We start from the raw sequence: 14256 nt of genomic DNA, 5'->3' as shown, positions 1-14256 counted from the left end.
GAAAATGTGCTATTTGCCCCCTTTGATGCCAGTTCTGATGCCCAGAACCCATTTGTGCCAGGCTGGAGTGACTTGGATTTCATGTGGGGCATCACTAGGTATGTAAATCAGGTGTTAAATCAGTGGCACAAAGGCATTTAACCCCTTAAAAATAGCTGTTACTTATTCAAATCAGTGAAAATGGGCGATTTGCCCCCTTTGATGCCAGTTTTGATGCCCAGAACCCATTTGTGCCAGGCTGAAGTGATTTGACTTTGATGTGGGGCATCAGTAGGTATGTAAATCAGGTGTTAGATTAGTGGCACAAAGGCATTTAACCCCTTAAAAATTGCTGTTACTTATTCAAATCTGTGAAAATGGGCGATTTGCCCCCTTTGATGCCAGTTTTGATGCCCAGAACCCATTTGTGCCAGGCTGAAGTGATTTGACTTTGATGTGGGGCATCAGTAGGTATGTAAATCAGGTGTTAGATTAGTGGCACAAAGGCATTTAACCCCTTAAAAATTGCTGTTACTTATTCAAATCTGTGAAAATGTGCTATTTGCCCCCTTTGATGCCAGTTCTGATGCCCAGAACCCATTTGTGCCAGGCTGGAGTGACATGGATTTCATGTGGGGCATCAGTAGGTATGTAAATCAGGTGTTAAATCAGTGGCACAAAGGCATTTAACCCCTTAAAAATAGCTGTTACTTATTCGCATGTGTGAAAATTGGTTCTCTGCCCACTTTGATGCCAGTTCTGATGCCCAGAACCCATTTGTGCCAGGCTGGATTGACAGGAACTTGATGTGTGGCATCACAAGGTATGCAAGTCAGGTGTCAGATCAGTGGCACAAAGCCATTTAACACCTTTAATACCATACCTCAGTGCCCACTTTGATGCCCATTTTTGTGCCAGCCTTCTAAATTTTGTATCTGTTTTTAAGTGTATTCACAAAAGGACACATGACCGCATATTATTATATACTCAGAATGGTTTATTTTTATACAAAAAACTTAAAAAAACAGAAAATAAAAAATAGCCGAATAAGAAACTGAACGAATAAGAAACCAACTTCAGCATCGTAAGAAGGAAAGCCTCTGCTGTCATTGTAATCGTCACTGTAAATATAAATAAAGTTATGTGAAAAAAAATGTCAGCGGTCTCAAGCGCGCCTGCGCAGCGTGCCGGCGTCCATGCCACGTACAGAATGCGTGTTTTTGCGTCACCTGTGGGGGTGATCTGATTGGCTGTGACAGAAGGGTGACGCTGCCGGACAGACAGCGGACGGAGGGCAGAAGCAGTACGAGTGTTCCAGTCATTGTCCGCCTCGCCCTGCTCCGGCCGCCTCTCTGCGGGCGTTGTTTCTTCCACCCGAGGAGCGCGAGCAGCTGCGCTAGGTAAGCGGGTGATGGGGTGTGCCTCCTGCCAGCCCCTCCCTATGGCGCCCCCTGTGTGCATGTAGTGGACCCTGGCTACCTGTGGAACTACAGGTTCTATCATTCCCTCCGTAGCCTACACAGGAGAGGCCTACTACATGACAGACTGACTCCATCTCCCCGTCACTGCGCTACAGAGCTCCCATGATGTCTGCGACATAACGCTGCCATGTCGTGACTGGCGGTCTGTGATCCGCATGGCGTTATGGGGCAATGTCTACGTTAGAGATCTGTGTTTAGGTTTTGTGACCGGGTGGGGGATGGCGCCCCCTGTGCTGCAGTACTGCCTGGCATCTCCCCAGTGTACATATGGCCAGCAGCGGGCATTACAGCCAGGCAGACTAGGGTCTGGGGGCCTAGGAGCTGTGTAAGGGTACGATGATGGCCAATCAGTGCATTGCAGAGGCGTGATGTCATTCCTCATGGCTGGTCTGCTCCCATGATGTCATCCAGCAGCCAGGTATACAAGGGGGGATGGGAGAGATCTCCCCATCCTAGCCAAACTCCAGTTAGAACTTTGAGCCTAATTCATCAAGACCACCGTAATCATGTGACGGGGCTTTCTATTCATGAGTAGGTGGGGCCTCACCATGAAACTGGAGCGTCTGACATGCGGTGTGGATCTCTTGGCGAAATACCAGAAACGTTGAGATTTCCGTGTATGGAACGCCACAGCTCGATGCGTACTGGATGAGCCGGGTGCCCTGCCCCCACACGCCTACATTTTAGCATCTTTGGCACAACTCGGTTACACCTGACTGTGACCTCTCAGCCTTTACTCCAGAATTGGTCTCTGTAGCTTGTGGGGAACTCCTGATAAATGGTACATTGTAGGGTTGTGTCTTCTGTGTCCTTAAACTCTAATAGTTGCCCTCAAGACAACCATTTCTATAGTCAGTAAGAAGTCATCCAGAGGTCCACTTACACTGCACGATCCACAGGGTTACTCGCCCAACGCTGGTTGTCTAATACCCTGTTTACACAGGAGCAGACTGTACGATCAGCAATAGATCACTCATAGGCTGCCATTGTTCTCGCCTGCACAGCTCCGGTTTAGATAGGATGATGTGCTGCCAAGAGCGAAGATCACTTCATCTGATGTATGAGTGTTTCCCGTTTTTTGGGTGACTGGCAGCCTGTCCTGTCCTATAATTGTGTTATGTAAATGGACCTTAAGACCCATCTGCCATATTAAAGGGACACTGTCACCCCCTCCAGCCGTTAGAAACTAAAAGAGCCACCTTGTGCAGCAGTAATGCTGCATTCTGACAAGGTGGCTCTTTTAGTTATTAGTGCAGTCAAACCAGAAATAAAGCGTTTTATAATTTCGCAAAAATACCTGTCTTTAGCCCTGGAGGCAGGTCTTAACCCCCCTGTTGCACACGCCACACTGCCGTCACTCAAGGCTTCTTCGGCGCCGCCCCCTCCGTGCTGTTATCAAATCAAATCCGGCACGTGCGCTGTTTTGTTCTGCTTGGGGCAGGCTGCCCGTCTGACCTCAGATGCAGTCTCGCAGACTGCGCCTGCACGGCCGCCCTGCTTGTGAATCCCAGCCCCGCAGTGTGTTATGCATTATGCACAGTGCGGGGCTGGGTGGTTGCACAGGCGCAGTCTGCGAGACTGCATCTGAGGTCAGACGGGCAGCAAACACTGCGCCTGCCCCAGGCAGAACAAAACAGCGCAGGCGCCGTATTTGACTTGAAAACAGCACGGAGGGGGCGGCGTCCGGCGCCAAAGAAGCCTTGAGTGACGGCAGTGTAGCGTGTGCAGCAGGGGGGTTAAGACCTGCCTCCAGGGCTAAAGACAGGTATTTTTGCGAAATTATAAAACGCTTTATTTCTGCTTTGACTGCACCAATAACTAAAAGAGCCACCTTGTCAGAATGCAGCATTACCGCTGCACAAGGTGGCTCTTTTAGTTTCAAACGGCTGGAGGGGGTGACAGGAGTCCCTTTAAATGCAGATGGGGGTCCTGGTGACGCCTTCTTACCATCATGTGTAGAAAGTGACGACCTGTTCTGATAATGTACATACCGCGAGGTGAGTGCAGGCTATATACGTAGGACTATAGTGGTACTGTAAGCATGAGGAAAAAAAATTCCTAAACCATATCTAGACAATCCTACCATGCCCATTCTGCTGCTCCCAGATTTATGGGTGCCACCTCCCGGCTCTACACAAATGGATGTGATGAGTTTCAGTGAGGCTCATTTATTTCATGGCTGATATTTCACAATATGTTGCTTAAAACTGTTCTGTGTGTCATGAGATATAATGGAGATCACTCTATAATGAACGTGGTAGATTAATTGTTGCTGGCACACTAGTGAGAAGCCTGGCACCAGACAGCTAAAGTCACGGAAGTAAAGCACGGTCTCCCGTATCCCAGTTTGTCATGGGTGATGTGTATGATGTGAGGGGGAGCATTCCCAAGGTCTGGAGTGGTCAGTGGGGGACCATGTAGTACATGACCTCACCAAGTCTGCCCTTACCAGATCCCTCCTGACTTTGGCTTTTGTAAGGGGGGTGGGGCTTTTTATAGGACTAGTAGTACAGCTGATGGCATCCAAGTGCAGAGGGTATCTGTGGGAGCCTCAGAAGACTACATTTGTATTCTTATGGAGAAATACCATGCTGTAGACCTTAAGGGCCAGTTTAGTAAAATATCTACCCTTTACCCCTAATATGGCTGCTGCTTTACCCCTAAAGCCAAGCGCCTCTGATGCATCCAGAGATGGGAATGTCTGTTCCCACCTATCAATTCTACACAATTGATCTGTCCTCCTCCAGACTGCTCTTATGTTTATTAGACAGTACAATCAATAAGAGAACAATACTTTACTTTTTGGTGTCCATGTTTGTTTTTCTGAATGCCATCTATTGTTCTCTGATATCACTTACCTTCATACTGGGAGAGACTGGAAAAGAAACAGTCTGTACTGTTTCTTGGAGTTCATCAAGCCCTCTCCTTTATGCCATGCACTTTATATCGCTGCTTACCCAATTCTTGTTGGCATCGTTAGCCCCCCATATACATTGGCTGGATGTTAGCTGCTGGCTGAATGATCGCCATCTGTCAGCTCTCCTTTACTGTCTGTGTTCTGTATAAGAGAACGACTGCTCGACTTCTCTGCAGTTAATCAATTGAGGACAAAAGGCTCTTTAGTCTGAAGTCAGACAATCTGGATCTATAACCCCCCACAATCCAGTCTCTGGGGCTCCCATGCACATTGGACTGTTAGCCAAACACGTCCTTATTGATGTGTATGGGGGGAGGCTTTAGGGTATGTGCACACGTCAGGATTTCTTGCATAAATGAAGAAAACCGGAAATTTTCTGCAAGAAATCCGCATGCTGCGTTTCGCGTTTTTTTTTCCCCTTTTTTTTCCGCTTTTTTTTTTTTTAGCATTTTGCAAGCGTAATTAGCTTGCAGAATGCTAAAGTTTTCCAAGCGATCTGTAGCATCGCTTGGAAAACTGATTGACAGGTTGGTCACACTTGTCAAACATAGTGCGTGACAAGTGTGACCAACTTTTTACTATAGATGCTGCCTATGCAGCATCAATAGTAAAAAGATATAATGTTAAAAATAAAAAAAAGGTTATACTCACCCTCTGATGGCCCCCGATCTCCTCAGCTGTTGCTTTGCGTGTAGGACCTGCGATGACGTCGCGGTCACATGACCGTGACGTCATCGCAGGTCCTTCACACAGAGCATCTATAGGAACGGGAGAGAGAGCATGCACCGATGAGAGGCAGGAAGACTTCCGGGGCCATCAGAAGGTGAGTATATCACTATTTTTTATTTTAATTCTTTTTTTTCTGCAATGCATTTTTTCCGCGAAAAAAAATCGCAACATTTGCACAAGATATACGGAATACACTGAAAATAATGGGAGGCATATGTAAGCGGTTTTTTTCGCAATTTTATCACGTTTTTTATAGCAAAAAAACGCAAAAAAATCCTGAACGTGTGCACCTACCCTTAGTGTGTGCTTACAATACCACAGGGGCTTAGACCACAACCACTTCTTTTGTGTCTCCTTCAAAGACGTCCTATTCTCCTTCCCCTCAGTCTGCTGTAGAGGAAGAGGTGGGACATCGCTATTATCAATTGATGATTTTCAGTCATCTGATGTTTGATGAACATTTTCTGTTGTCGGAGTCCCTTAATTATGTTTCTGCCCTTGTTTTCCACAGAATAGTTTGTCCAATGTGATTGACACAATCATAAGCAGGTAGCAACATACTGAAGAAAAGAAGAATACTCCCCCCATGATCGCTGAGAGGAGACCAGGATTCTCAGGGTGAGACATGTAATGACCTCACTGCACAGTTGTGTGATCGCCAAGTGCTGGGAGCAGTGCTGCGTGTGATTACTAATAAGTCTTCAGCTTTCATTGTGTGGAGGGGTAGGTAGCACAACAGAGCTGACTCCTGTTAGTGGACAGCTGCTGGAAGTATTTGTAATGAGACAAAGCTTCCACACTGACTGCTGGGAGATGAAAGCTCTGTGTAATCATACTCCTTTCTGCTCCTGGCACATGGGAATCACACCATCTCTGCAGTGAGATCTGTGAGGAGAGCACACTGTCTGTCATTACATGTCTCACACTGAGCTATGAAGGTAGAGTTTGCTTCTTATTCCTGTATGTTATGCTTCTGATTGGTCATCCTCATGCAGGGGAAGCAATGGATGCCCCAGTGAAAAATCTTGAGTAATAACCAGTTGGGCTTATCATAAACAATAACCTAAACTTTTCAAGCTCTTCTATCTGCAATGGAGGGGGTAAACTAAAGAAATAAAAACTACATTTTACTCAGCTCTGCAGTCGCTGTTCCATGATGTGGACAGTTTAACATTCTCAAATTGGTGAAAGGTCATCTTTAAGGGCCATTTACATTGCACAATGATCGTTAACTGTTCCTAGGAATGCTTGTTTCACGCAGTCTAAACAGGCTGCCGAACACCTCACAAATGAGCAAAATGCTTGTTCGTCAGGTGAAATGATCTTTTGTGCTGCACAAGAAGTCATCGTTCTCAGGAGCATATTCTTCTGTTTAAATAGGACCTGCACTGCTGAAAACAACGTCAACCAATGCAGACAGAACATATTATATTGCATTACAGATTGTTCAGCACGGTCTGATTTTGTAAACAGGATATTCAATGACTGTCAATTTATTTATTTTTTTAATATTTTTATTGGTTTTTATAGATTTTAATAATCCGAGTAAACACAAAGCTCTTATGATATGAAGCAGAGTAGAAAATCAGTGGAGATGGAGAAGATTAAATTTTAACTTATGGGACATATTTCCCTCTAGTGGCACCGAAACAAAATGCATGCTAAATTGATAAAAAACTGAAGTTTACAGTCATTCCTCATAGGATCGTTACCCCTGATGCTATAGTAAATCAAACTCCATCCTCTTATTCATTTAAAATTTTGTTATATAACCACAGAAAAACAGAAGCTAGGACATAAACACCTAAGGGATAGGGGAAATGGTACAGCAATCCTAAAAGGACTTGGTTGTCTTGAGCCCAGAAATAATCCAACAGAGCCCAAATAACATGAAATCGGTCCACCTCTGCATACAGTAAAGCGGTCATTTATCCCATTCTGTGACTATCAGCAGTTCTATTCCATAAGCTATGATAAGAGGGAGGATTGGATCGTATCCATTGAAAAGCAATCAAACACCTAGCTGCAGTTAATATATGCAATAATAATTTAGATGAGTTCTTTCCCATCCCTCTAGGAGAAACATTTACTCATAGCAGATTGCGGCTCCAGACTAACTTCCACTTTTGTATTAAAACTTTCACTAACTCTGAGAAAGCAGCCACCCCTGGGCAGGACCAAAAGATGTGCTATTAAGATCCGACTGCTGAACCTCAGCACCAGCATGTGGTCGGGAACTGGGAGTTCAGGTTATGGAGGACCTCTGGGGTATGATGCAAGAACATCAAAATCTTATAGTGATTCTCTTTATATAGGGTACTAATAGGGGATTTGGCCCAGACACTGAGAGGACAGCTCCCTCCCAAGGAGAGACTCCCATTTAATCATATAGGAGGGCTTCTACCTGGGGGGGGGGGGGGGAGTTTATTATCCTATAGATACCAGATATCAAGCCTTTAGTTGACGGGCCTCTTCTACATAACCTCTCAAACTTAATTGGTTGAGAGACAGTCATTGACCATATAGCAAAAACGCTTGGTGTTTAATCTGCATAAACTGGAAGAATTCTCGGTTAGTTATGGACAATTTAGATTTAATAAAATTAAATGAGAAAATGTTTAATGTGTCCCTATAAATCAAGACTGTGTATCTAAAAACCATTCACAATTTTCAATTTTTCCAATTTGTCTGAATAAACCTTAATGGGACTGAAGAGATTTGTTAGGTTCCCAGAAGATGCTGCGCTCCACCACACCGTGCTGTATACGATGAGACCGATACAGAAATGATGATCTACGGGCCATCTGCATGATGCAGTTCCGGGTCTCCCAGTGTGATGGAGATTAATACCCTAACTACAGAAGTATTCCCAACTCAATGGCTTGATACTAGCTCTGGAAGTAGAGTATGCATTTTTGTGGGAAATGAAGAGACCCCCTTTAAAAGTGCCATAAATCTCCTAGTTAGGGATACCCCTTCAACTGAGGCCTAATAAAAGCCAAAATGCTACAGGTCAGCTATAATAGAGAAACATGCACATGATTTTCTAAAACTTAACACTGCTTGGCTATGTCGGTCATTCTCCGATACAGCATGGAGTGGCAGCATTAAGGTACGACTGTTGCTCCATGCAGCCAAACCTTTGAGAGGAAGAAGGAGGCATTGGGACACCGTTCTAGTTATCAGTGGGGGTCCCGGTGGTCATAGGTAATTTTATCTTGCGGAAAGGTAATAAATGTTTCATGGGACAACCCTGTTAACAGATGTCCTGGTAAGGTGCAGAGGATGATTGCATGTTTATATGCTCCTCACTGAAGAAGAAATGTGCCCACCGATTTGTCACATTTGGAGGTCTTAGAACATCTCTTACTGACTGGCGAAGCAATGAACATTATGAAACGTACTTCTGTCCCATAGGTTACTGGAGGCTGTTGTGGGCAAGAATGGGCCATGATCTTTCATCCATACACTTGCACTTTCTTTCCTCCGGGGGTTACCAACGTAATTGCATGGTAGGGTAATAAAATACAAAGTATGATCAGCCTGGCAGGAGATGGGTTTTCCATTTCTGAAAAAATCCACTCTGAGACTTAATGTTAAATGAGCCTGTAGGTACATAGGATGGCCAATACTGGGCTCGTACACTGTCCTCCGCAATACTCCCTGCCGAGCATCACACCAATGGGCTTTAATTGATGTCTGTTTAGTGATCAGCTGTCATGTGCAGAGAAAGATGTGGGCTCAGCGCCGGATCCTGCATCAAAGGCTGGGTCACAACATTGGACGCAACGATACATCCAAGGTTGTCATGGGTTTAAAGAAGTTATCCACTACCCAAACAAATTTCATTTTTTGTTCATTAATCTTGCTAGTATGTTCCATACTCTTTTTGTATAGTAATACATACCTTTACAGTGCAGGTACCATCACTTGGTATCTGCCAGTTGCAGCTTTCATTCCATCACACCACTGTTTGATATTCAAATTTCTTCCCTTTTCATGTGTAGATGTCTTTGAGGGAACACACCAGAAAAAATCACACAGAATCCCACCACTTGTGAAGGATTACACCAGAGAAATCATGCAGAACCCCTCCAATGCCACCACATGTGATGAACTCGCACCTTGCCTCTACGCAACATGTTTTTATTGTGTTCACTATCTTTTTCAATAAATTTTGCATTTTTGTAATTTGATTATCTTTTGGGAGGGCACTCTGTATGCATTGTTCTTTCTCTTGCTCTCCTAGTGCATGGTCATACACTAGACTAGACTTTATCTTCTTTGGGTCACTTCCTCCTGCCATCTGGGCTGAACCTAAATTCCCTCCCTTTGCCTCTGCACCTAAAACCTCCAAAATATCATAACTCTTTCTTGCTGGTTCTAGTTTGGCGGTTCTGGCACCATCTGATCCAGCCAGGCCCCTGCTATGTGTGGAGGCCAAACAAGCCTTCCCTACCTGGATTCTACTAGATGTTCTATGTATATCTATACCCCTGGGTGCTAGAACGGTTTGAGACCCAGGCAAGTGTTCACCATGTTCTGGGGATCTTGGAAATGTACACGATCTATGTCTCTGATGTACAGTATCTCCATAACGCCTTATGCAATAATGTTTCTAGAATGTTCTTTTTGCAGCTTCAGCATGACTGTATATTGCAAGCCAGCCTTTGTCCTGCTCTAAGCTGGCCAAGGTGTGAAATCTGTCATAGCCTTTGAGGCATGGCCCCTCTGCTGCTGCTAGCTGCACACTGATGGGGTTTTATAATCCGATGCCACATAGGATACAAACCATTGGCATGATATTATATGTCCAATACTCTTCAGTGTCTATGCCAGTATTCTAAAATAGCCTTTCCCAGATATTACATTATAGCCCATTAGCTTTTGAAATTCAGATTGCAGCACTGCACTAGCAAAGGTGTTGGCCCCTGCTCTACCGTTGAATCAACCGGTTTGCTTGACTTGCAGTAGGCAGACTAATTGTGTGTTCAGGACACATGCTAAGGCAAGCTGTCATTCAATCCAGAACATCTACACCCACTATCAGGAGCACAAAAGCATAATGACAACTTCCTTTTATTTCACACATTTCCTGTGTTGAAAAAAGGAAGTATCAGACAAAACAGAGGATGAAGAATGATCTCAAAACAATTTGGTACCATGTGATACCTTCTGAGATGTGCGCATAGAAGCTATACATCTAATACAAGTATATTACACAAGGTATTGTTTTGATAAGCTAGGATATGGGGGTGAAAAGGTAGTGGATAACCCCTATAAGGCCTTTACTGGCTTGCCAAGCAGTGCAGTATTCCAGTGCCTGAGGTGGAGTGTAAAAAAAAAATAAAAATTAGGGTTTTCTTGAAAATTGTAGACTTTCCTATACCACCATTTGAAAAAAGGTCCAACTAGTTCATCAGTAATAACACCAGCTCATAGCAGTGCCCTCCTCCACTTTACTGGTGTCGACTTAGAGGTCTCTGACCGTTACTGATCCCGCCACGGGAGCATACTTCTGGTCCGTCAAGAGTCGCACTCATCTCATTAGTCCATTAAACCTTTTGAATAATCTGTCTTCAGATATTTGTTGGCCCAGTCTTGACATTTCAACGTGTCTTGATCCGTGATGGCAGGGTTTCAGCCCACTTTACCTTGGCCATGTCTCAGAGCACTGAACAGCTTGTACTTCTGGGCACCCCAGGCAGTTTGTAGTTCTGGAATATGACAGCACTAGAAGATAGTTGGTGTGTCTGTACTTTTTAACACTTTTTTTTTTTTTTTTTTTTTTTTTTGTGACTATATTGACCATTTGCAGCAAAACCTTTGATTCTGTAATCACGCCTTATATGTTCGCAATTTTGAGTGCTGCAACCCTCTGTAAGCCTTAACAATTTTTGACTTTTCATAGTTAAATCCATTTTGCCTGAGGAAAACAAGCTGCCTAATAATTCTGCAAACTTTGATAAAGGGTTGTGATATCCTTAGGCTGCACCCTCTCTTAGTACACAAATACACATCCCCTGATCTGCTTCATCCAATAAGTAAAGCCAAAGAAATGATCTGGAACACGTGTTGGGTATAAGTGCAGTGTGTAGGTGGCCATTAGCAAACATAACCTAAGTTAAAAACTAAATGAGGAAATGCTCTGTAGTAATTAAATAATAATAGTACATGTAAATAATATAGGATACTTAATTGACAAGCTGGGGGCCATCCCACCACGACGAGGTGTACTCAGTCAGGATGGCCCTATGTGCCAGCAGGCAGAGCAAGATGTAGGCCGAGCAGGACCCAGACCTGACCTCCTCTGGAAACCTATGTAGACATAATGCACAGCCTAAAAAGCGGCCAAGTACCCGATGTTACTTGCATGTACTGTCACTATTTACTTACTGCTCTGGGTGTTTACTCATTTTGTTTTAGGGTATGTGCACACGTTGCGGATTCTCTGCGGATCCGCAGCGTTTTTTGCAGTGCCGAAACACTGCAAATCCGCAATTGATTTACAGTACAATGTAAATCAATGAGAAAAAAAAAAGGTGCGTTTTCTGCCAGGAGAGACAGAATCCGCACCAGAAATTCCTAAGCCGAATCCGCAACGTGTGCACATAGCCTAAGGCCATGTTCACATTTTGCGGTTTTTACCGCGGAACCGCCGCGATTTTGATGCTGCGGGTCCGCAGCAGTTTCCATTGCATTTACATTTACATGTAAACCCTATGGAAACCGCAAACCGCTGTGCACATGCTGCGGGAAAAACCACGCAGAAACGCAGCGGTTTACAACCCGCAGCATGTCACTTCTTTGTGCAGAATCGCTGCGATTCTGCACCCATAGGAATGCATTGAACCGCTTACTTCCCGCATGGGGCTGTGCCCACGTTGCGGGAAGTAAGCGGATAATGTGCGGGTGGTACCCGGGGTGGAGGAGAGGAACCATATTTGTGTGTAAAAAAAAAAAAAAAAAAAAAAAAAAGAACTAAAATAAAAAATCATGTTATACTCACCTCTCAGCGCTGCACGCGGCCGGCCGGTCAGAGTTGCTGTGCGAACAGGACCTGCGGTGACGTCGCGGTCACATGACCGCGACGTCACGAAGCGTCCTTCTCGCACATCATCTTTGGAACCGGACCGCCGGGTGCAGCGCCGAGGAGATCGGGACGTCAAAGGGTGAGTATATAAACTTTTTTTTTTTTATTTTAACATTACTATTGATGCTGCATATTGCTGCATATGCAGCATCAATAGTATAGGCGGAAACCCGCAGCGGAAACCGCGGAACAAACCGCGATAAATCTGCAGGGATAACCGCAGCGGTTTTGCCCTGCAGATTTATCAAATCTGCTGCGGGAGAACCCGCAGAGGGACGCCGCAAAGTGTGAACATGGCCTTAGGGTATGTGCACACGATGCAGATTTAGTGCAGAATTGGTGCAGAACTGCACTGTGATTTACAGTACAATGCAAATCAATGTGAAAAAAAAAAAGCTGTGCACATGGTGCAGAAAAATCTGCGCAGAAACGCTGCAGATTTCAAAGAAGCGCATGTCACTTCTTTTGTGCAGTTCTGCAGCGTTTCTGCACCCCTCCATGATAAAAATCTGCACTGGTAAAAACTGCACAGAAACTGTATCAAATCTGCACCTGCGTTTTCTGCCAGGAGATGCAGATTTAGTGCAGAAAATTCTGACCACATTTCCTATGTGTGCACATAGCAAATCTCCGGTTATGTTCCTCTAATAATCTTTGATGTTTATGCAGCATGGAGTAGGAAAATATGCATACAAATGATATGGTCAACATACTAGTAACTATGCACAATAGCCATTTGCGGCCAAAATGATAGTTGAGCTTGGATTTAAAACCCTACTTGGGATTTTAAAGGCAAGTTGTTTAGTGACAGAAAATCTCCTGACAGGTTCCCTTTAGGCTAGATTCATACAGCTATTTTTTGGTCTGTGTATGAACTGCAATTCCCAGCCCCCTCAGGTGCCCTCGGCCCTGATCTTTGTAGATTTGACCATACAGCTGAATGCTGCACATGTCTGTGTGAACTCCCAATTGTATTTGAAATTGTAAAATGTCTCTGTCTTTCTTCCTTTTCCATAAAGCTGCCTCAGTCATCACGGAGTCCACCATGAATGGACAGCTGGACTTAAGCGGCAAGCTGATCATTAAAGCTCAGCTTGGGGAGGACATCCGCAGAATTCCCATTCACAATGAGGACATCACTTATGATGAGCTGGTCTTGATGATGCAGAGGGTTTTCCGGGGGAAACTCTTGACGAACGATGAAGTTACCATCAAGTATAAAGATGAAGGCAAGTTCTTGTTTTTTTTTTTTTTTTTTTGTTTTTTTTTTTAGTAATCTTTCAACATAAATGTCATATTAACCCAATCTGGGCCTTTGTGGACAGTGACTGGCCTTTTCTTCATGGATGGTCTCCAGAATTTGCCCACATTTGTTTGCTTGCACATGTCAGCGACTTTAGGGGAGATCCATGAAAATTCATCCATTGTAATGCTCTAAATCGCCATTCATGTTCACATCATTATGGGCATGAATAGTACCAGTTTTGTGTGAACAATTCTCAATGTAACTAGTAATCTGAATAACTACATAGACAGCAGAGTCTTAGACGTAACAGTTGGTATATGCTCCAGGTTCATTATCCAGTATGAGCCACTGGGATAAATGTGGCACCTCTTTAGACCCCTTTACAGCACGTCTTGATTGAATTGGCTTTTGCCAGAATTTTGGTGTTCATATTTGGCATGACAATACACAACGCCTACCATTCTAATTTGTCACCTTTTCTCTAATATAACATCCAATACAACTCTTTTATTAGGGGAGAAAATTCCTTTTCACATTTTGGTGTTAATTGAAATAAATTGTTTTTAATGTCCCTTCCCCCTTTTTTTTTTTTTTCTTTTTTTTTTTTTTTAAACTAAAATTTTTATTTAGGATCACATGACAATTTACTTGTTACATTCTTATATTTCAATACAAAGTTTTCACCCCAAACCAAACCCCCCCATTCCCAACTTAAACCACCCCCTCCCAAACAGACAGCCCACCTCCTTTATTAACTTAACCATCAGGACTATAAAGTTACTATCATCACATGTAGATCTGCATGCCTCAT

General features: G+C 44.0%; 1 protein-coding gene across 2 annotated transcripts in view; it reads left to right on the top strand.

The window, feature by feature from the left end:
- The first annotated feature begins 1141 nt into the window (after nt 1-1141).
- Nucleotides 1142-14256, top strand: part of TFG (trafficking from ER to golgi regulator) — a 40067-nt gene continuing 26952 nt past the window's right edge. The window contains exons 1-2 of one of the 2 annotated variants that reach the window (XM_077296762.1): nt 1142-1379; nt 13219-13428. In XM_077296762.1, the coding sequence (XP_077152877.1) occupies nt 13245-13428 (184 nt within the window). In that variant the 5' untranslated portion in view covers nt 1142-1379; nt 13219-13244. The remainder of the gene's footprint in view (nt 1380-13218; nt 13429-14256) is intronic. The other variant, XM_077296761.1, reaches the window with a different exon arrangement.

This window comes from Ranitomeya variabilis, chromosome 3 (assembly GCF_051348905.1).
Source record: "Ranitomeya variabilis isolate aRanVar5 chromosome 3, aRanVar5.hap1, whole genome shotgun sequence".
NCBI classification, from domain to species: Eukaryota; Metazoa; Chordata; class Amphibia; order Anura; family Dendrobatidae; genus Ranitomeya; species Ranitomeya variabilis.
This window is presented reverse-complemented; position numbering and strand designations above follow the sequence as displayed.